The sequence below is a fragment of the Rhinolophus sinicus genome, chromosome 9 (assembly GCF_057876585.1).
Source record: "Rhinolophus sinicus isolate RSI-liver-muscle chromosome 9, RSI-T2T, whole genome shotgun sequence".
NCBI lineage: Eukaryota > Metazoa > Chordata > Mammalia > Chiroptera > Rhinolophidae > Rhinolophus > Rhinolophus sinicus.
The window spans coordinates 19616891-19640916 of NC_142509.1; the positions used below are offsets into that span (position 1 = coordinate 19616891).

General features: G+C 39.1%; 2 protein-coding genes and 1 gene segment (V, D, J or C); 1 reads left to right on the forward strand and 2 right to left on the reverse strand.

Moving 5' to 3' along the window:
- Positions 1–23418, forward strand: ZNF280B (zinc finger protein 280B). 2 transcript variants are annotated; one of them, XM_019719416.3, is made up of 4 exons: positions 1–193; positions 965–1020; positions 1467–1545; positions 18744–23418. In XM_019719416.3, the coding sequence occupies exon 4, from the start codon at positions 18821–18823 to the stop codon at positions 20432–20434; it is 1614 nt and encodes a 537-aa protein (XP_019574975.3). In that variant the 5' UTR covers positions 1–193; positions 965–1020; positions 1467–1545; positions 18744–18820; the 3' UTR covers positions 20435–23418. The 2 variants fall into 2 exon arrangements, with proteins under 2 accessions (XP_019574975.3, XP_019574974.3); XM_019719415.3 differs by having other exon boundaries at positions 1467–1533.
- Positions 1–24026, reverse strand: part of LOC109439166 (immunoglobulin lambda-1 light chain-like) — a 556184-nt gene that overhangs the window by 309725 nt on the left and 222433 nt on the right. The gene's annotated exons all lie outside the window — the stretch shown is intronic.
- Positions 1–24026, reverse strand: part of LOC109439815 (putative non-functional immunoglobulin lambda variable 1-50) — a 364704-nt gene that overhangs the window by 300954 nt on the left and 39724 nt on the right.

Consider the following 24026-nt stretch of genomic DNA (forward strand, 5'->3'; position numbering starts at 1 on the left):
ATCGCAGCGCCAGGAGCCCAGCAGGCCTCAGGCCCGCACCTGGCAGCCAGTCACTGGTCGCAGCCGGCGCGCGTGCGGAGGCGTCGGCAGCGCCTGGGGCCTGAGGAGACGTCGTTGCCTCAGGCTTCGCCCGGGGAGCACCTCACGCCTGGTGCGCGGCTGGCAGCCCCGGGACCGCTGGGGACATGGATCGGTAAGGACGGGGCGTGGCGCGGCTCAAGCGTTCCCTGCGGGGAGTCAAGAGAGGTGAAAGGGATTCTGCGGCTGCGGCTTTGCGGGTCACGACACTGCGCCTGGCCTAGCACTGCCTAGCCATCGGTCCCTGTGTCGCTGCGGATAAGCAGCTTCTGTGGGTCCTGAAACCGTTGACACATACTCCTCTCCCTAATCTCAGAAGGCGCCACTTTCAGGCAGCCTCCCCTCCCCCATCCTGGCGGGGCGCCCCGCCCCCATCCCCCAGGTCTGGAGAAGTGGCCTGTCCTGGCTCCTGATGCCCTCCCTTCTCACTGTCCCTGCGGGGGTCTCTTGTGGAGATTTATACAGTTAAATCTGAAACCGACTTTGTAACCCCAGCCTCGCCCCCATTCTGAAAATCTGTTGCTCCAGACCCTGTAAGACCTTTAAAACATTTAAACATTCATTTTTTGGTCTCTTTCCTCTACCACAGCGCCTTGTTTATTTTTCTCCTTTGCTGTGTCTCTCTGTCCCCTTGGCCCTAATAAACTCCTCCTGAGAGCCAGAACCAAGGGTGATTTCAAGGCTTCTGATTTGGGCAGGGCAGATTGAATATTTTCTTTACTGAGATAAAGTAGATTGGAGAAACAGGTGTGGGAAGGAATTCAGCTCCTTTCTGGTTAAGAGATGCTTGAAAAACATCGCAATGGCAATATCAGATAGGCAATGGGGTAGAAAATATTTCTGAAATATGTAAGTAATCTCAACCCTTTTCTCTGGTTGCCTCAAGGATGTGATCTGCCTGGAATATCGCAAGTTCTTGAGAAGTTTCAGCGCACACTCGAGGTAAGATGAGGGAATCGGTCAAGAGGACGAAGATTAAATCTTTTTTCCTTCAGCTTTTCTCTTGTTTTCTCCAGTGCCCAAACACTACTATTTAGACACTCTTTCTTGAGTGTGTGAGATCTGCCTCTGAATGATATATTCGGGCCAATCATTGATTAGATAATTTTGGAACCCTCTAAATTGCTTCCTTAGAAAAGGGGAGGGTGGTGGTGACATTTCTTTTGCCTGATCCCTTGAAAGGAAAAGAAAAAAAGTAAACATCATAGAGTTTTAAGTTATGTAAAACTGAATTCTTTTCCCATGTGATGAGGCTAAAATGGGCGGATATACATACCATGAGATTTTCAGCTAATAAAGTATTAAAGGGGTTCATTCAGCGTAAATGAGTATTGGTTAAAATGATTACATGGGATTAGTTTGTTAATTTCTATATCCTTTTCCTTAAGGGCTTTATTTCTGTAATTGAATGTGGCTGGATAGGCGAGGCCATCTGAATTCATTTCAGGCGCATAGGTAAGTTTATAGGTAAGTTGTTTGCCCAGCAACTGTGCATACAGTTTGGTGAGATCCATTGTATAGTTAGTTGTTTGTTGCTGTGTAACATGTTATCTCAGAACTTAATAGCTTAAAATAAATGCTTATTCCCTCATAGTTTCTGAAGGTCTGGAATCCGAGAATGGTGTAGCTGGGTCTCATGTAGCTGTAGTTAAGCTTTTGGCAGTATCTGCAGACTTGACTTTTGTTGGATGATCTTCGTCTAAGCTCACTGTTAGCAAGGGGCCTGACTTCCTCACTCTGGGCCTCTCCATAAGGCTGCTCTTGTCATGGCAGCTGGCTTCTCCTGAGTGAGTGATTCAAGAGAGAGCTTGTACCCAAGATGAAGTGCAAACTATTTTTCAATAGTTAGGTGTGCTATATTTGCTTCAAGCCAACCCTGTGATACTGTGGGACAGGGCTACACAGGAATGTGAGTACCAGGAGGTAAGATTCATTTGGGGCCATCTTGGAAGCTGGCTACCACACCCATTTATACACCGTTCTAACCTTTCTCCATAAGATCTCAGGCATTGTCCTATGACTATGGGTGAATTATTTGGCTCCAGGCTAACACCAAAACCTCTACTTGTGTACTAGATTAAGGCAGTTCTTATTTATTCAAGGATATTTCAATAAGTCTCCTCTTTGTCCTGGATTAACTTGTCTATTTCTCTGGATCATTCCTATTGGCAAACAGACTGTAATGTCACCTGTCATTAAAAATTCATCTTTTGATGGCACATCCCCCTTCTGCCTATTTTATTTCATATTGGCTTGTAATTATAGGAAAATTTCTCCAGAGTTTATGTTTTCTGACCCCTATTCTGCCATTCTCCTTTAAACCCATTCTTGTCAAGGTTACCAATGAATTCCATTGAATGGTCAGTTTTTAGTTTTTATTTTATTTGATCTATTGGCAGCATTTGTCAGAGTCGTTTGTTTGCTCCTCATTTGGATTACAGGATGTTTCTTTTTCTTGATTCTATGTCCCAACCCCCACCCTTACCCCCATTGCTGTGAGTAACTTATTCACTCTTCATATTCTTTTCTGGTTCCTTTCATCCCCCTGATCGCTAACCAGTGGAATGCCTCAGGGCTTAGACCTCAGATCTCTTTCCCTAGGTGATCTCATCTACTCTCATGTTTCAAATAGCACTACATGCTGAAGACTCCAAAATTTGTATACCTATCTCAGACCTTTCCCTGAGCTCTTTATTTATCTGCTCAGCATCACCCTTTGTATGTCAGCCACCTCTCCTTTACATCCCAAATCCAATCCGTTGACAAATCTTGTGGACCTTTAAGATATTGCTCTATAATCTGACCCCATTCTTAGTACCTCTGTTTTCCCATCCTTTCTGGTAATAACATCATCTTTTGTCTGTATTATTCTAGTTGTCTCTTAACTTGTCTTCTGCTTCTAATATTACCCTGTAAAGTCTATTTCTCCACACAGCAGCCAGAGTGATTGTGTTGAATGAAAGTCAGATCATATCACTGCTCTCTTAAACTCTTCCCAGTGACCTCTCATCACACTTAGAGTAAAAAACCAAAGAACTTTGAGTGGCCTACGTCAACCTACCTGATCTTGGCTCTACTTCACTACAAGGAGCTCAATCTTTGATTTCATTTCCAACTTCTCTCTCTTTCCATTGGCTTGTCTATGGTAGTCTATTGACCATATTTTATATTTGTTAAGCATGCTCCAGTCTCAAAGCCTTTGCATTTGTTGTTTCCTCTACTGGAGTACTCTTTCCTAGATATCCATAACCACGCCATACAAAAACCTGTCTCCATACTACCTCGCCCATTTCCTGTTTTATTTTGTCTCTAGCATTTATAACCATTTAAAATTATATCTATATCTATCTATCTATATATTTTTATGTATTTTATTATAAATTATGTATAACAAAATATGTCAAGGTATTATATTTGATATAACAGTTTATATAGATTAAAATTATTGTTTTCCAGTTATCCCTATTAGAATATCAGCTCCCTGAAACATGGTTCTTTGTTTGGATCACTGATGTATTGCTGGTACCTAGACCAGTACCTGGCACATGGTAGGCTCACCAAACTTTTGAGTTTTTGGTCTTCTACTCAAATTCCTCTTAAACACTATCTTAATGCTTCCTCCTCTCCCTTTCTCTGTGGTTAGGAGACTTTCAAAACTGTAAACTCTTTTATCATTCCATTGCTGTGTCATTTCTCTGTTTCTCAGTCTTTTTGTGGACAGAGATATATTCTAATTCTACTGATTCAATGTTTTATAGTTGTAGTTCACCCCAAATAGTGGACATCAAAACATTTTCAAACTTGTATGTATGACCTCATATAGAACCTCTTATGATGATTTTTCCATAGATAAGTTTCTCCCTAATGTCTTCAAAAAAAAATAAAATTCCGTCTCCCGTCATTTTTGTCTTTTTGGACCCAGGAGTTCTTATAAGGGAATGTTACCTTAGAGTCCATTTGATATGCTAAATGAAAATAATAGTGACTTTCATCTTTTGAACACTTTATAAAGGTGGGCACGGGGCAGCCGGTTAGCTCTGTTGTTTAGAGCGCGTGCTCTTAACAACAAGGTTGCTGGTTTGACTCTCACATGGTCCAGTGAGCTGCGCCCTCCACAACTAGATTGAAGGACAATGATTCGACTTAGAGCTGATAGGTCCTGGAAAAAACAGTTACCCAATAAAGTTAAAAAAAAATGTGGGCACAAGCTATTTTAACCTTATCCTTTGTAAGCTCCTTATACTTGTAAACTGCTTATATACCTAGGTCCATTCCTCATTCTTTCCCTTAAATGTGTAAATTAATCAGCCACTCATTTGAATAACACTGAATAATACAATTTTGAGAGTTTAGCTTAAGCATTAGCACTGTATGCGTTATACATTTGGAAACAAACAAAGTCTTACCAGGATTTTTTCCCTGGGAGCTTCCCCAATAGCAGGGAGATACTAATTATGCAGAGATTCATTACAGAGCCCATCTGGCCTGTGTGGAATATGCTCTCACCACTTTTGCAACTTCCAGATTCCTTATAATTTGGTTGATTATCACCCAAATGGGTTTTTTTCCCTTCTTCTTTTTCCCCTTCTTCCTCCTTCCCCCGCCACTCCGGTTCAAGCCGTTGTTTCTCAGTCTAGTTGTATAGGACACAGCTCCCTGGTCCATGCTGGTGTTACGAGCCTTGCGCTCCCTCCGGCTGAGGCAGTCGGTCACCAGTCGGCAGCTCACAGCAGCTCTCACTGACTGCCGGCCGCTCACGATGGCTGCCAGCCACTCACGCTGGCCACGGGCCACTCCTGGTAGCACATGGTGGCCCACGGCAGGTTACACCAACTTCCGGCTGCTCACAGCAGCCCAGCTCCAGGGAGAGCCTTTGTTCACAATCGTAGCTGTAGAGGGCATAGCTCACTGGCCCAACCACTGAATGTGGAATTCGAACCTGCGACCTTGGCGTTAGGAACATGGCACTCCAACCACTTGATCCACTGGGCCGGCCCTACTTGGGTATTTTTAAGAGTGAAAAGTGGCACTGTCAATAACTACACAAGGACAGCAGGTTAAACTTGGATTGTCCTGGTTAAACCAGGATAGTTGGCAAGTCTACTTACAGTCACGTGCCATTTAACCATGGGGATACGTTCTGAGCAATGTGTCGTTAGTTAATTTTAGTTGTGCAAACATCAGAGAAGGCACACAAACCTAGATGGGATAGTCTACTATATACATCTAGGCTATATAGTATAGCCTATTGCTCTGTAGGGGAGGAAAAATAATTTTACCTCTGCTCTTCTGGGTTCTTGGTTGAGACATCCTGTAATAAAAGACAGATTAACAGGAGAAAAACAGAAGTTTAATAGCATGTATACCTCCCGTATACATGGGAGAGACCCAGGAAAACTGAGTAACTTGCCTGAAGTTACTGAAGACACCACCTTAAATACCATCTTCAGCTGAAAATAAGAGAAGACCTTGAGAGTGGGACGAGTCAGTTATGGGAGGTTACCAGGAAAAGCACAGTAAACAAGGATAAGGCTGTTAAGCAGATTAAAGTACTTGTCTTCTGTGTCGATGCGTTTCTAGACATAAGGTCTTCCCCCTCTTCCTCTTACAACCAGGAAGACACCCTTATATGTGGAGATTTCCCTTACCAATGTAAATGTCTTTCACAAACGGTAACTTCTACTTGGCTTTCAGTGCTTCTCCCATGTATGCTGTTTCTTAAAATTAACCAGCCTAAAATAATCCTCATGCCAAATAGACATATTTTGGAATAAAAAATTCTGTTTCTCTACAGCTCTTAGGCTACACACCTGTACAGCATGTTACTATAGTCAATTATAACACAATGGTATTTGTGAAATACATTGCACTATGGCGTTACTAATACAGCTATGTATTACTAGGCAATAGGAAGTTATTAGATCCATTATAATTTTATGCCCATGCCCCCGTCTACCCCTCCCCCGCCAGTTTTTAAGCCATTGTTTCTCTGTCTAGTTGTAGGGCGCAGCTCCCTGGCCCATGCTGGTGTTATGAGCCTTGTGCTCCCCTGGGCTGAGGCAGTCCGTTGCCGGTCGTTGGTCGGCAGCTCATGCCAGCTCTTGTCGGCTGTTGGCTGCTCACGATGGCTGCCAGCCACTCATGCCGACTGCTGGCCACACGCCCGCTGCCGGCCAGCGCGGTCACTGGGCGCTCACGGCAGCACATGTCAGCACACAGCAGCCCACAGCAGCCCATGGCAGCACACAGCAGCTCACACTGACCCCCGGCTGTTCACTGCAGCCCAGCTCCAGGGAGAGCCATTGTTCACAGTCTTAGCTGTAGAGGGCGCAGCTCACTGGCCCATGTGGGAATCGAACCGGCGACCTTGGCGTTAGGAGCACAGCGCACCAACTGCCTGAGCCACTGGGCCGCCCCTGGTTCATTATAATTTTATGGGACCACCGTTGTATGTGTGATCTGTGTTGACCAAAATGTTATGTGGCATATGACTGTATAATTAATTTGGTGTTCCAGGTCCTTAGTATCAGAGAAATGTCCATTCCATAAAAAGATAATCCTGTCCCTGGGAAGGTATGCCTCCCACTACAAATTTATACACTGACCACCTGATACTAGGTTAACTCTCTTTGTTGACTAGATTAGTTTGCATTGTTACCATAATTCTAATTGCATAACTCTTGTTACATAAATGAAGTCTGCTTAGGGGCTTTGAAAATTTAGTATCAGTTGTTGGGATATGAAGGAGGGGTCCCACCACCCTATTGCTAAGCATTTTTTCTTTAATTGAGATACAATTCACATACCATAAAATTCACTCTTTAAAAATATGAAATTGAACGAGTTTTAGTACATTTACAAAATTGTACAACCTTTACTACTATTGAATTCTAGAACATTTCATCAACCCTAAACCCCTGTATCCATTAGCAGTCACTCCCTGTATTAGTTTCCTGTCGCTACCGTGTTTCCCTGAAAATAAGATCTAACCGGACAATCAGCTCTAATGAGTCTTTTGGAGCAAAAATTTATATAAGACCCGGTCTTATTTTACTATAGTATAAGACCTGGTATAATATAATATAATATATGATATGATATGATATGATATGATATAATATATAATATAAACTGGGTCTTATATTAATTTTTGCTCCAAAAGATGCATTAGAGCTGATTGTCCGGCTGGGTCTTATTTTCGGGGAAACACGGTACTATAACATATTAACAAAAGATTGGTGGCGTAAAACAATTAAATTTATTTCCTCTCAGTTGTAGAGGCCAGAAATTTGAAATCAGTATCACTGGACATAAATCAAAGTGTTGGCTGGGCTGCATTCCACCCGGAGAATCCATTTCTTGCCTCTTTCTAGCTTGTAGTCGTGGATTGTGGCCATGTCACTTCAGTCTTTTCATTGCTGTCTCCTTGTGTATGTGTGAAATGTCCCTCTGCCTCTCTTGGAAAGACACTTGTGATGGCATTTAGGGCCCATTTGTGTAATCCAAGATAATCTTCCCATCTCAAAATCCTTAATCACGTCGCAAAGACCCTTTTCCCAAATCAGGTAACATGTACATGTTTCAGGACTTAGGACCTGATATTTTGGTCATTATTTGACCTATGTTGGCTCCCCATTCCTTTTTCCCCCCATCCTATGGCAACCACTAGTTTATTTCCATCTGTATGGATTTACCTAATTAGATATTTTATGTAAGTGGAATCATAAACTGTGTGGCCTTTTGTGTCTAACTTTATTCACTTAGCGTGTTTACAAGGTTTATCCATGTCATACATGTGCAGTGGTGCTTTATTCATTTTTATGGATAAATAATAATATTCCATTGTATGGCCATACCACAATTTGTTTATCTGTTCATCAATTAATGGACATTGGTTTGCTGTGGCTGTTATGAATAATGCTGCTGTGAACATTGTGCAAGTTTTTGTGTGGACTTAATGTTTTCAGTTCTCTTTGCTATGTACCTAGGAGGGAAATTGCTGGATCATATGGTAACTCTCTATATATAATTGTTGAGGTACTGTCAACTGTCTTCCAAAGTGGCTGCACCATTTTACTGCAGTTGCACCAGCAATATATGAGGATTCCAATTTCTCCACATCCTCTGCAACACTTCTTATTGTTCCTTTTTTGGATATAGCCAATAGCGGGTGTGAAGTTAGTATCTGATTATAATTTTGATTTACATTTCCTTACTGACTAATTGTACTGAGCAGTATTTCTTGTGCTTATTGGCCATGTACGAGTATACCGTATTTCCCCCAAAATAAGACCTAGCCAGACAATCAGCTGTAATGCGTCTTTTGAAGCAAAAATTACTATATTATAGTAATTTTTATATATTACTATAATATAGTAATATATATATTATATTATATTATATTGTATTATATTATATTATATTATATTAAAATAAGACCATGTCTTCTAGTAAAATAAGACAGGGTCTTATATTAATTTTTGCTCCAAAAGACGCATGAGACCTAATTGTCCGGCTAGGTCTTATTTTTGGGGTAACACGGTATATCTTCTCTGGAGAAATGTCTATTCACATCCTTTGCCCATTTTTTTAATCAGCTAAAAAACAAAATTTACCATCTTAACCATTTTTAAGTGTTAGGTGTATTCACATGTTTTGAAATGGATCTCTAGAACTTTTTCATGTTGCAAAATTGAAACTCTGTACCCGTTAAACAACAAATGCCCCCCTTTATCTCTCTCCCTAGATTCTGGTATCTACCATTCTACCTTTTGTTTCTTTTCTGTTGCTTTGACTACTTTAAATACTTCGTATAAGTGGAATCATATAATATTTGTCTTCTTTGTGGCTGGCTTATTTCATTTACCACTGCTCTCAAGGTTTGTGTATGTTGCAGCATGTGACAGGATTTCGTTTTTATGGCAGAATAATATTCATTGTGTGTATACATTCACATTTTTAAAAATTCATTCATCAGTTGATGGGACATTTGGTTTGTTTCTACCGCCTGGTTATTTTGAATAGTGCTGCTGTGAACATGGGTGTGCCAATAACTCTTCGAGATTTTGCTTTCATTTCTTTTGGATATCTATCCAGAAGTGGGATTGCTGGATCATATGGTAGTTCTGTTTTTAATTTTGGGGGGAACTTCTACACTGTTTTCCATAGCAGTTGCACCATTTTATAATCCAACCTTAGTGCATAAGGATTCCAGTTTCTCCACATCTTTGCCAACAGTTGTTATTTTCTGTTTGTTTTGTTTTGGTTTTTTTTGCTTGTTTTGTTTTGATAGTAGCCATACTAATGGATGTGAGGTGATACATAGTTTTGATTCACATTTCTCTGACAGTTAGTATGTTGAACATCTTTTCACGTACTTAACCATTTGTATGTTGTCTTTGGAGAAATACCTATTCAAGTCTTTTGCCCATTTTTAATTGAGTTGTCTTTTTATTCTGTTATAAGAGGTCTTTATATATTCTGGATACAAGTCCCTTATCACATATATGATTTACAAATACATTCTCCTATTCTGTGGGTTGTGTTTTTACTTTCATGATGGTGTTCATGAAGGACAAACATTTTTAATTTGATGGTGTCCTGTTTATTTTTTATTTTGTCTTTTATTCTTTTGGTGTCTTGTTTAAAAAACCATTTATTCCTATTCTTTTTTTTTTTTTAAGAGTTAAGTAGTCTTAGCTCTTACATTTAGTTCTATGATCCTTTTTGAGTTACTTTTTGTATATGGTGTGTGGCAGGGGTCCATCCTCATTCATTTACATGTTTTTCCAGCACCATTTATTGAAAAGACTTATTTGTTCCCCACTGAATTACTTTGGTAATCTTTCAGAAAATCAATTGATCGTTAATGTATGGGTTTATTTCTGGACTCTGAATTCTATTCCATTGATCCTTTTTTATTTTCTTAATGCCAAAACCATACTCTTGATTACTATAGCTTTGTGGTAAGTTTTGAAATCAGGAAGTGTGAACCTACCAGTTTGTTCTTTTTTAAGATTATTTTGGGTGTTCTGAGTCCCTTGCATTTCCATATGAGTTTTAAAGTCAGGGATTTTGATAAATGGATTTTGGGAGTCTTGCCATATTAATATTAAATCTTCTGATCCATGAACATGGGATGTCTTTACATTTATTTAGGTTTATTTTAATCTACAATGTATTCAGTATAATTCAATGTTTTCAGTATAAAGGCTTTGCATTTATTTTGTTAAATTTATTCCTAAGTTTTTATTCTTTTTAATGCTGTTGTAAATGGAATTGTTTATGTAATTTCATTTTCAGAGTCTAGTGTATAGAAATATAATAAATTTTTTATATTGATCTTGTTCTCTGAAACCTTGATGAACTATTAGTTCTAATACTTGTTTTGTGGATTCCTCAGGATTTTTCTATATAAAAAAATCATGTCATCTCCAATATAGTTTTACTTCTTCCTTTCCAATCTGAGCGCTTTTTTACTTGCCTGATTGCCCTGGTTATAGAATATCCAAAATACTGTCGAATCAAAATGGTGGAAGTGGACAGTTCTTGTCTTTTTCCTGATATTAGGAGGAAAGCTTTCAGTCTTCCACTATTAAGTATGATGGTAGTTATAGATCTTTTACAGACGCCCTTGTCTAATTCAAAAAGTTCCCTTCTGTTCCTTATTGTTGAGGTTTTGGTTTTTTTCCGTCATGAAAGGGTGCTAGATTTTGTAAATACTTTTTCTGCAGGGAAATGTGTTTTTTTGTCCTTTATTAAAATGGTATAAAGTTGGTTGATTTTTGTATAATGAACCAACTTTGCATATCTTACATAAATCCCAGTTGGTCTTGGTCTGTTATACTTTTTATATGATGTTGGATTTTGTTTGCTAATATTTTCTTGAGGATTTTTGCCTTTATGTCAGGAGGTACTGACTGATCTACAATTTTCTTTTCTGTGTGTATATGTGAGTGTGTGTGTGTGTGTGTGTGTGTGTGTGTGTGTGTATGTATGTGTGTGTATGTGTGTGTGATTTATTTGTCTGATTTTTGTATCAGAATAACTCTGGTCTCAGAATGAGCTGAGAAGTTTTCTCTAATTTTTGGAAGAGTTGATAAAAGACTGGTGTTAACATTTGTTTAGTTATTTTGATAGAATTTACCAGGATAGCCATCTGATCTTGGGTTTCTCTTTTGGACAGTTTTTTGATACTAACTAAATCTCTTTCCTTGTTTTGGACAGTTCATATATGCTTTTTTTCTTTTTTTCCTTGACTCATTTTGGTAGATTGTGTCTATGAATTGGTTCATTTCATCTAGGTCATCTATTTGTTGGAATAGAGTGGTTCATAGTATTCCCTTTAAAATTTTTTAAAAAATTTGGTGTGGTTGGTAGCAATATTCATACAGATAGATAGATATAGATATAGATATTGGGGAACAGTGTGTCTTTCCAGGACCCATCAGCTCCAAGTCAAGTCTTTGTTTTCAATCTAGTTGTGGAGGGCGCAGCTCACAATAGTCCATGTGGGAATCGAACGGGCAGCCTTGTTTGTTAAGAGCACTGTGGTCTAACCAACTGAGCTAACCTGCCGCCCCCGCCTCTTTATTTCTTAAAAAATAATATAGTGAGATGAAATTTACATAGCATAAGATCAATCAGTCATCATAAATTGAACAATTCAGTGGCATTTAGAGTATTCATGATGTTGTACATCTGTTGCCTCTATCTCATTCCAAAACATCTCCATCATTCCAAAGTGAAACTTTTATCTATTAAATGGTTTGTCTTTTTCCCCTCTCCCATCTTTTGGCAACTACCAGTCTGTGTTTAGAGTGTATGGATTTATCTATTCTGTATATTTCCTACACATTAAATCATACAATATGTGACCTTTTTTGGTCTGGCTTCTTTTACTTTGGGTGTTTTCAGGATTTATCCAGGCTGGAGCATGCATCAATACTTCGTTCCTTTTATGGTTGAGTAATATTCCATTGTATGTATATAACACAATTTGTTTTATCCATTCATCCATAATGAACACTTGTGTTATTTCCACCTGTAGGTTATTGTGAATAGTGCTGCTATAAATGTGCATGTACGTTACATATACTTCTTTTAGTGTTTTCAGTTCTTTCGAGTATATACTTGGAAGTGGACTTGTGGGGTCATATAATATTCTAAGTTTAACTTTTTGAGGAGTTGCCAAACTGTTTTCCACAAAAATCCTCTGATTTTTGGAAGCCTTTGGCTAATTTCCAGAATCTGAAAAACTTGATTTTAATGGTTTTTACTCTTTGCTTTTATGAAGGAGTGGATTTTTGTGATTTCTTACTCCACCATTTCCTTTGAACTCACCATGTTGCTGGCATTTAACGAATTGACAATGGCATGTTTTCTTGTCGTCTTTTTTCGGTCCTCCACTGCTCCTCTTTAAATGGTTCACCACTCACTTGATATTTCCAAATGCTTTCCAAACTCTTAGTGAAAGAACTTGCCTCTGAACTAACAGGCCACTTTTTAGGTGAACTGTCACTCTGCTCATATCGCCTTTGTGTGATACCTTCTCAGATGCTGCTCTTGGGAGGAAAGGAAGGAAAGGGGAAAATAGCTGAATTTCTCCCTTGCCTGGGAGAAGATTCCATGTAGGACTAACCGTACTGCTCTGAGAAAAGTCTTCCCCAACTATTGGTTTCCATGATGAAATCTGGTCATGGTCGTTGTTCTCTTCTCAGGATTGTGGGGCTCTCACATTTGTACACTTCAGTGGCTTTCAGACTTGAATAAAATTTGGCTATTTCTCAGGTTTGAACATTGCCTACCCATTCTTTCAGCCTGCTTTCCTTTGTTGAATTTATTTCTAACTCCTTTTATTTATTTTTATTTATTTATTTATTTATTTATTCAAAAGATTTTATTGGGAAAGGGGAACAGGACTTTATTAGGGAACAGTGTGTACTTCCAGGGCTTTTTTCCAAGTCAAGTTGTTGTCCTTTCAGTCTTAGTTGTGGAGTGTGCAGCTCAGCTCCAGGTCCCGTTGCCGTTGCTAGTTGCAGGGGGCACAGCCCACCATCCCTTGTGGGACTCGAGGAGTTGAACTGGAAACCTTGTGGTTGAGAGCCCACTGGCCCATCATGTGGGAATCGAACCGGCAGCCTTCGGAGTTAGGAGCATGGAGCTCCAACTGCCGGAGCCACTGGGCCGGCCCTCTAACTCCTTTTAGATAATCATTTTTATTTAATGAATATATGAGTTCTTATTGTGTGCCAGGACTGTTTTAGGAGAGATCTTGGGAGAAATCAGTGAACAAAACTGAGGGGAAAAAAAAAAACTTAAAAAAAAAAAAAAGAAACTTCTCCAATGGAAGTAACTGACAGTTTGATGGAGGAAGAAAGATAGTAAATATAATAAATACATACATTCTCTGGTGAAGTGGCAGATGATGTTATGAAATCAGGAAAATTATAATAGAGCTGGGTCATGGGATTGAATGTTGGATAGATCGGAGTGTGGTAATTTTAGATAGGGTGGGTAGAGTAAGTCTCATGGAGAGGTAAGTTTGGACATGGACTTGAAGGAGATAGAAATGTTAACTGTGGGGATATCTGGAGACCAGAGTTTCAGGCAGAAATTCTGAAGGGAATGTTTAAGAAGCAGCAAGGAAGCCACTGTGGCTGGGTTAGAGTGAATGAATGTTAGAATAGTGGGAGAAGAGGTCAGAGAGGTAAAGAGTGAAAATGTTTGGGGAGGATCTGTAAATCCTTGACTTTTCTCTCAGTCCGTTCTTTAGAAATAGTCATGCCTTTTGACAAAGAAAAACCTTGGTTTAATATTTGTTCCCATCCTAGACTCCTAGGCTAGATTAGATAATATTTTTACACTCCTCTACCATCCTGAGTTTATGGGAAAAAATTATCAAAAAGTATTTATGAAAAAAAGTATCTTTGTGTTACTTATTGCCCTAGAAAGGAATGCAAATGTTCGCTGCAGTTTTCAGGACCTTGTGAAGCTCCCATTTCCCCCAAGGATCTGTGTTTAATTGGCATTAAATTCTAAGGCAGCAAATGTGTGGGGTTAATGGAGGAGAGGGGAGGAGAGGAAAAGTGGCAAGGAATGCTCAGCGTGGGGAGAGAAAAAGGGGTTTGGAGCAGGAATTTGGAGGAGCAGTAGTAGTGGGGGTGGAAAGAATCAGTGGCAATGGAAGATGGTGAGGATAGGTACCAGAGGCGTCCTGGTGGCCTAACCTCAGGAAGTTACTCAAGAAAGACAGACCTGAAAAAAAGCTGGTGTGTGGCTATAACAAAGACCCACTAAAAGGGCCATTGTTTAAATGCTTAGGAATAACCTGGGAGGTGGGTCATCAGCCACTGACCTATAAGCTGTCTTTGGAATGAAACCTTCTCATTGCCTCCTCCCACAGCCCTTGGCAACTTCCATAGTGGAGGGTATGAAGTGATATTTGTTGACTGACCCCTTAGATCTAGTGTAGGTCTTTGCAGTTCCAACTTCCCAACCTCGATATCTCACGATTCTGATAAATTGTAGAAAATAGGGACACTAGAGAAGTGGTTAAGAAAATTCCCATACTTTTAATTTATGCTTGTTCTAAATTAACTCATTAATTTATTTGCTTTATGTCTGATTCTTGCTCTACTGTTAACTTTTCATCTTGAATTATTGGTTGAATGAAAAGTTAATTAGTATAGATAATAGCTAGAAATCCAACCAAGATCAGTTGAGGGAAAGTCCAGCAATATTAGTGGAACTCAGTTTATTTCATTTTTTCTTTTTTTTAAACTGAAGAAATTTGTCATTTTAGAGGCTGGAAAGTCCAAAATCAAGGTGTTTGTTGATTTGGTTCCCCAGCAAGGGCTCTTTTCCTGGCTTTCAGACAGCCACCTTCTTCCTGTGTCCTCACATGGGGGGTGGGATAAAGAGGAAGCAAGCTGTCCTTATCTCTTCTTTTAAGGTCACTAATCCCATCATGAGGCCCCACCCTCATGACCTCATCTAAACCTAATTGCCTCCTAAAGGTCCCATCTCCAAATGCCATCACATCTGGGGTTAGGGCTTCAACACATAGATTTGGCAGGGGTGGAGGTCTTGGGGGTAGGGGGTGAAGGGGAGGGAGTGGGGACACAATTAAATCCATAGCATAACCTAAAATGTATTCTCTAGAATTGGAGGAATCATTTAATATTTAGGAGTAAATGAGTGACATAGTGGTGTGTTAAGACTCATCTGGTGGTGACGTGCTGTATAATTTGAGGGACGGAGAGAACAGAACGATTTGGAGCCTATTACAGATGTACAAACATGAAGTAGCCAGTGGACCTAAACCTAGAAGTTGGGGGGAGGTGCTTTAATAGGAATGGAAATGAAATGTAGTTAGAGTGACAAATGCTCTAAAAAGTTATTTAGAATTACTTATAAAGAGTTTCTGTGAGTAATTTGATGGGAGCTGGGGGAGGTTTGAACAGTTTTTATAAAGTAGGAGAGTAAAAATGAATGCACTGAGGCTCTTTGATCCTTAGAGATTAAGTAGTTAATAGCTCCATCATCAGAAATGGACATGCATTAAGTTAGAGTTCTGCTGGAAAGAACATAGAACTAAAATTTAGGAATCATGCATTTTAGTGCTAGGTCTGTTTCTAAACCCTACATACAATTTTAGGTAAATCATAAAATTTTCTAGGTTTTCGAAGTCCATCCTCATATAATTTTGATGCTCACATTACTTCTCAAATTGTTTTGATTTTTATGATATCAGGAAAAATGTTAATGGTCTTGATTTAGAATTAGTTTTTTTAGAGAGGATATTAGAGTGTATATGTAAAATTACCTAGAAAGTAGTTTCTAGAAATTTAGAAGTGATCCTGAGAAGAAGGTTAGATTAGGGAAGAAGTTCACCCAAAGAACATTTTTTGATGCCACAGCTAGGGGATTGCTACTAGCATTAATGGGTAGAGGCCAGGAATGCTGCTAAATGTCCTAAATACACCTGGCAGTCCCCACAACAAAGAATTATCTGGTGCATTTTGTCAATGGTGCTTTGGTTGAGAAACACTGAACTATGTGGCATCATCCTGGAGTTAGATGATTGAAGTTGTATATAGACAGACCGGAGCCATTTTTGTTGACTCTAAAGAGCAGTGTTTTCAGATCTCCCTCATGTTTTCTTGCATTGCATGTCTCCTAATTATCTATGTGATTGTAGTTTTAAAGTTGTAAATCACTGTGACACATTAGATTGTAAGCTTCATGGGTTCACCATTCACCACTCTGCTTTTTTTCTTTATGCATTCAGCACGTTCAGGGCTTGGTGGTGTTGGACCAGTGTTGGGAAAGCAAAATATAGTTGTGGAATAGTGGGGAAAATAATAGTTTTTATTATGCTTAATATTGTATTTCTTTTTAGACTCACTTCCAAGTTGATACACATATTTTCAGGTTTAGATATCTATATGTTTCAAAATTATATACCGATAAGCTAATTAAATTAATGAGAGGTACATGGCACACATTAGATGCCACTTTAATTTTTAAAAAATTTTTATTGGGGAATATTGAGGAACAGTATTTTTCCAGGACCCATCAACTCCACGTCAAGTTGTTTTCAGTCTAGTTTGGGGGGCGGGGATGCAGCTCAGCTCCAAGTCAAGTTGTTGTTTTCAATCTAGTTGTGGAGGGCGCAGCTCTCTACCCCTGTGTGAATCGAACCAGCAACCTTGGTGTTATGAGCACTGCACTCTAACCACTGAGCAAACTGGCTGCCCCAGTTTAATTTTTATAGATTGGATTTTGCTGGTGTGAAGGATCCATAATAGGCTACAATGAATTCTGACATTGTTTCCAGAAGTTGGTGAGTTATGAACTGTGGTTTAATGTGCCTACATTTGCTAGCCTAAAACCAGTGGTTTTCATACCACTAGTAGTGTACCCATTGATGAGTCATAATTGAATTTGTGGGTCATGGTCAAAGTGAAATAGAAAATATTAGAATAAGCATCCCATGTAGTAAAGGCAATTATTATTAATATGTATTTGTGTAGTGGGACACCATTTCCTTTTTTTTTTTTTTTTAACTATAGATTGTAGTGAAAAATGTTTGTAACAAGCTAACAGTTTTAAATCCTTTCCTTGCCTATAGAATTTCTGTGTGGACAGGGTTCTCGGAGTAAATTCATAGAAAACAGAATTAATGGAGCACAATCTGCTCTACTAATGAAAGTTCTGAATAATGAGAGTTACTATTCATTAATTCATTTAACAAATTCTGTATGTTTTGAGCTCCTGTGCTGGGGATAAAGCAGTCAACAAAAGACAATCTCTGCCCTTTGGAGTTTACGTTTTGCTGGATAGACAATAGAAAAGAATCAAGATAAGTAAAGTTTATAGTACCTTAGATGGTGATAAAGGTTGGAAGGTGAAAGTAGGGAAGAGGGATCAGGAATATGAGTTAGAAGATGGTTGGAGTATTTGAAAACCTCTCTGAGAAGACTTGGAACAGAGTCCTGAAGGTGGTGAGCAGCCAGCCACGCAGGTATCTGATGATGAGCTTTCACATTAGAGGAACAGCAAATACGAGGGCCCTAAGCACGGTAAAGTGTGTAGTCTGTTTAAGAAATAGCAAGGAGATTAGTGTGGATAGAGTGAAGTGGATGGGGAGAGGAGGAGGAGATAACTGCAGGGTGGTATGCAGGGTTGGAAGTATGTGTGGTCTCAGGCATAGGAAGGACTTGGCTCTTTACTGAGCGAAACAAAGTCGCTACAGGGTTTTGACTGGAGCAGTGACATAATCTGATTTATTTTAACAGAATCACTTTGCTTGCCGTGTGGAGAAGAGACTGAGGTGAGGTGAAGGAGGAAGTACTGTTGGACTTAAGTTCAGTGGGGAAGTCAGGACTGGAGGAAGGAATTTAGGAAACATCAGTGAATGGATTATAATTAGGATCTTGAGTTGGGAAGAGATTATCAAGTGAGTTCATTCCCAATTTGCTAAGTATGTGCTAAGCACTTGACATTGAATTATACTGTGTGTTGATGTTTGTAGGTAGTCTTAGTCTGTTCTTTGAATTTGACACTTTTCTCTGTTAATATTTATGAAATTAGTATGTGTGAATTAATTGAGATATGTACATTTAATATAAATATTCTTCAAATTCTACTACATAACAAACTGCCATTGAATAGTTGGTGCTTTTTAAAAAGAGCTGTTACCTTAAATCTAAGAAATAAGAATTTTTGCCTTTACGATATACAAACACATTTAAAAATGATAAACTTGTCAAAAAAGGTATAGCAGCTGTGTGGCCGACTTAGCGTTCCAGCTTAATCTCTGACTCCAAAGCCCATGTTTCTAAATACTGCAATGATGGGACCTTTGTTAAAAAACAAAACAAAACAAAACAGTAAAAACCTTGTCCTCTACATATGATTTCACCTAGTGATTTTTTTCTTTTTTTTAATAGAAAAGATTATAAATAGCAAAGGACAGAGCTATAATTCTAGAGTCACGTAGACTAGTAACGATAGTTTTGAGTTGTCATTTATCTTCTTTGAGTCTCAGTGTCCTTATCTGTAAAATAGGATGTTTATAACTGTCTTAAAATTTTGGAGAGAATTAAATGAGATACCACATTTTTTCTGTACTTACTGATGTGTAATGTGTTTGTGTTTAGGTGGCACTTTATATAAAGGAAGCACTGAGACTTGAGGCCACACCCTTCAAGAATAAAAAAATAAAAAAAATTAGAAAATGGAACCATGTGAGGAAGAACAAGAGCCAGAACCACAGAAGAGAATAGAAGAAACCAAACAAGTAGATGAAGAAGATGCCGAGCTGATCTTTGTTGGGGTGGAACATGTAAATGTAGATGCTGAGCTGATCTTTGTTGGGGTGACCTCAAAATCAAAACCAGTCGTTTCAAACATTTTGAACAGAGTCACCCCGGGTTCATATTTAAGAAGAAAAAAGTATGGTCACCTCAGAAAAGATACTGCTCACAAATTGCAGCCCATCAGTCATGTGACCTCTACATCAGAAGCAGTAACTGTCATGCCAGTTTCTGAATCTGAATCGAGATCAACAGATAGTCCTATTATTATTGAGCCTTTGTCTAAACCTGATTATAAAAGTAATTCACCACAAGTTGTGCCTAATAGCTCTTCTGAGTTATGTCCTCCTTTGATTACATTCACAAGTTCATTGCAGCATTCAGTAGGAGCAGCACTTTCTGTAGGAGGTGTGAATAAAACTCCTTGCACATCAAAGCAACTTTCTGCTTCAGAGGTAAACAGCATAAATTCCAAAAGGCCCAAACTCAGTGATGGAATCCCAGGGGGACATTCTTCACCATCATCCCCTTCAGGTACCTTACATACAATAGCTACTCAGCAAAGCACACCCTCAAGTAGTGTTCATACCTCATTAAGTCGTGTTCAGAATGGAGCACCTTTTCCAAAGGACAGTGTCCATTTCAAGCCTATAAATCTTGTAAGGGAAAATAGACCGACAGAAATAGACTCTTCGAGTCTCACAAGTCAAAACAAGACTGTTGATCCCAAGAAAGGAAATCTGGTTGTGTTACTTCCTGACTTTTACTACGGACAGCATAGAGGAGATGGGCAGCCAGAAGAGAAGACTCACACGGCCTTTAAATGCCTCAGCTGCTTGAAAGTTCTGAAAAATGTCAAGTTTATGAACCACATGAAGCACCATTTGGAACTTGAGAAGCAGAAGGGTGACATCTGGGAAAACCACACCATCTGCCAGCACTGCCACCGGCAGTTTCCCACTCCGTTCCAGCTGCAATGCCACATTGAAAGTGTACACATTTCCCAGGAGCCCTCTGCTGTCTGTAAAATTTGTGAATTGTCCTTTGAAACAGATCAGGTTCTCTTACAGCACATGAAGGACAATCATAAGGCTGGGGAAATGCCCTATGTGTGCCAGGTTTGCAACTACAGATCGTCTGCCTTTGCTGATGTGGAAACACATTTCAGAACGTGCCATGAAAACACAAAGAATTTGCTTTGTCTGTTTTGCCTCAAAATTTTCAAAACTGCAACACCCTACGAGTGTCATTATAGAGGACATTGGGAAAAGAGTGTTCACCAGTGTTCCAAATGCCGGCTGCAGTTTTTAACTTTCAAGGAGAAAATGGAGCACAAGACCAGGTGTCATCAAATGTTTAAGAAACCTAAGCAACTAGAAGGATTGCCTCCTGAAACAAAAGTTGTTATTCAAGTATCACTGGGACCACCTCAACCAGGGTCAGTGGAAGTAGCATCCATTACTGTGAGCACATCTGATTCTGAACCATCACCAGCCCCCAAGCCTAAAAGTAGAATTTCAAAGAAACCCCGTTAATTCTACTTTTAGTAAATCTAAAACAAGAATTTCAGTCAAATTAAAAAACCCCATAACAAGTACAAACCACATATTTAATAGCTTAAAAAATAGTGAAACCAGTTGATCATTTATGAGTTTTTTAAAAGTTAATGAAATACAGTATTGTTTGTTCTGAATTTTGAGATGTTATTTAAAAACGTATTACCTGGTTTCATGTAACTATCTGGCTTAACACATGAAAGGTGCTGTGTGTGCGTAAAAAAAAGTTGGAAACCTATTTATTATTTTGTTATTTATTCATGTTACTCATAGGTGTAAAAGCTCTTCTTTTTGTATATAGAATCTAGAATTTTTTAAGTACTTAATTTTATTTTCTGTTTTTTCCATGCCTTGAAGATTACAATATTAACGCTAGTCAAACTGGAATAGCTTTACTATGGCATGGTCCTGTTTGCTGCTGAACTCCCTAAAGTGCCTCTTTTGTGCTGGTCTACAGTGACCTGGCTCTGAAAGCCTGGGTGTGGAGAAGTTGAGAGACGCTGTGGCATGAATGGGACCAGAAAGCGAGGTTAGTCAATGGAGAGCAGTGGCTCTTTATTCCAGTTGAGAGGCACACATTCCCTTCAGTCTTGAAGCCAAGCCTGCAGGAACACTGTGTCAGAGTATCTTTACCTAGTCCAAGAACATCCAAGGAAGCAAAACCGTTACAGTAAAATGCCTACGTTCGGTGAGGGGTTCCTTGTAGACATCACACAACCACAGTGTGTCATTGGCTTTAGTTTGAGAAGCAGAAGTAGTTTATAGAATGGGGCCTGGTGCCAGTGGACCTCCTGTTGAGTGGTCCACAGGGGAATTCGATTTGTTCCCTCCCCACACCTTTCTGGCTTGTCTTTAGTCAGAAGGAACTAGCCCTGTTCTGGGAAACCACGGCAGTAAAGAAGGAAAGTTTCCCACGAAAAAGAAACTCTGACGTCCTTCTTGTGAACTGTAGTGGTTCCATAATTTTAACTGAAAAGGGCCAAACAAATGATATCTGTCCAGTTCATGGACTGAGTTAAATTTAGTTCTCTAAGTGTTAAGCTGGAATGAGGGTTGTCCAAGAACACTAGATACAGTGGATAAAAATAAGCCCAGGGTGAATTAAGCCCATTGTAGGGCTTTTCCTTATATTTTTCTGTGTACATGTATCTTACCCTAATTGAACATGTGAAGTTTGCAATTTTGTATCTTGCCTTGGACATTGAATGTGTTATAGTTAACAGTTGTTATTCTCGTGTGTATGTAATTTCCTATTTTATAAAATTAATACTGTTTGGGTCTTACTTGACACGCTCTAATGTGCAAGAAATGTCCCTTTTATTTTAATAAGTGTTAGGTCTTAGAGTTACGGTCCTTCATCTAATCTGTTTACCTATCTAATATGTGTCTATATTATGGGGGAACCCTTTCCCCTTGCCGCCACCTCTAGGGGCTCTTTCACAGAACTGTGAGTACCCTCTGAGTATCATTGCTTTCTGAACATGAGCAGCCTTGGCTGCTTCTGTGGGTTCCCAGGATTGAGTCTCCCTGGGAATGTTCTGGTGCCATCCCTCCTTCTTCCATTCCTGACCCAGGTACCCAGCAGCCTCTGTGCACCACTCAAGGACTCTGGGATCCTGGCTATAGACGGACGCCAGGAGAAATCTCTCCTGTCCCCACTTGCTTTCCCCTCTCCTTAAAGGCACCTTATCTCTCCCTACTCTTTTGTTCTTCCTCGGTCTAGTTGAATTCCTTAAGCTTAAGTGATAATCATCAGGGGCTTAGCATCCCTCTTTGAATTAGAGAGGAAGGACTACAGATAAAGTAGTTGTGAGTATATCCTCCATGTTTTAGATAATTTCCTCAGTGTAGATTCTGCTGTATTTATTTGCTCAATGTGTGACTTATAGATTGATTTGCACTTGCAACATTTTACTAGGCCTTTTCAGTTGGTTTGTTTGGGCCAAGGCACTTTGCTAAAATTTCAGCCTGAACTCCTTTCTTTAGGTGTAGAAATTGTGTGTGTGTGTGTGTGTGTGTGTGTGTGTGTGCGCGCGTGTGTTTCACTTGTTCTGATCTCAGGTGGAAATGTCTGTACAAATAGATCTTCAGACTTTTGCTTACTTATTGCTCTTATTCTGTTTCTGTGGTAAAAATATGAAATGTTTTACTTCTGTGTTTTTGTGGTTGCTTAGTTTGATCAGCACTATTACTGTTGCTTGCTAAGTACAGATTGTTATTTATTGCCACCGTTTAGTGATATGGCCCCTGCCTACCTCCTTTCTCTTTGTCATTCTTTGCCATGCGACTACTCTATCGTTTTCCCCGCTCATGCACTGTTTTTAACACACTGGCCTTGCTTTTCCTCAAGCAAGTCGCATTTCTTCCCGATCCAAAGACTTTGCACCTGTTGTTCTCTGTCTTAGAATGCTCTTCCCCTAGACCTGCATGGCTTGCTACCTCAATCGACACTTCCTTTGGTTCATTGAGCTTCACCAATGTTCTTAAAAATGACACTTGACAATGAAACCTAACCTCCCTTTCTCCTCCTCCTTAAAGGCACTTTATATAGTCTCCCCTCGCCTTTCTTCCCTCTCTAATCTAGTTACATTTTCTAAGTTTTCACGAAAAGCTGGAAAGAGATAATCACCAAGGACTTTGCTTCTCTCTTAGAATTGAGATAGCTTGAGTCCATTTCTGTGCCTGCAACCAAAACAAAGTTAATATAGTGAGTTGAGTTCCTTCAGGGGCTTTCTCTGTTTTGCTATTGATACCTCTATATTTTTTAAAGGCAATGTCACTTTGTTTTGTTTACAGATAATATTGAATATCTGTCAAGATTACTATTTTGTTATTACCCTTTGTGAATTTCCTTATTTTACTTGTTTGTTCAGATAAAATTTATTATTTTATTAATGTTGCCAAAAATTGTAAGTAGGATAGCAATTAAGAGTAATAAAATACGGTTTTTTTTGAAAAAATGTTTTTGTTATTTGTCTTTTCACCAACATCATGGCATATTTTTAGTTTTATGAAAATGTTTTTTAGTACCACCATTGTAAACTCTTTTTTGCGTTTCTTCCGGTTGTGTTTATTTCTAATCTTACTGCATTGGCCAGAAGTTCTAAATGTTAATATGAAAATGGGTTTTCTTGTTCTTGGCTTTAATGAGAAATGCTTTACCATTAACAGTAATGAATATATTGCATAATGAATTTCTATCTTTAGAATATTAAAAGAAAATTGTTATTTAGTTTTATTGGATAGTTTACAACAACTATTGAGACAATCATTTAATTTTTCTTTACTAACGCAAGGTTTTTCTTGGCTGGATTTACCACTTTTCTATTAGAAACCTTCCTTTTCTGAAGCAAAAATAGTTCCACTTGGAGTTGAGTATTATCCTCTCTACCCAGAATCTCATTCCCTTTCTCATTTCTAATATTGAAATGTGTTACCTCTTGGCCCTCATTAGATTTGCCACAATTTTGTAACTGGAGTCTGGGTTCTTCTTGCCAATGCAATGAAGAATCAAAGGTCAGCAAGCTGATTAATATGCAAGCAGGGTTTGTTAGTGATACTTCTCTCTCAG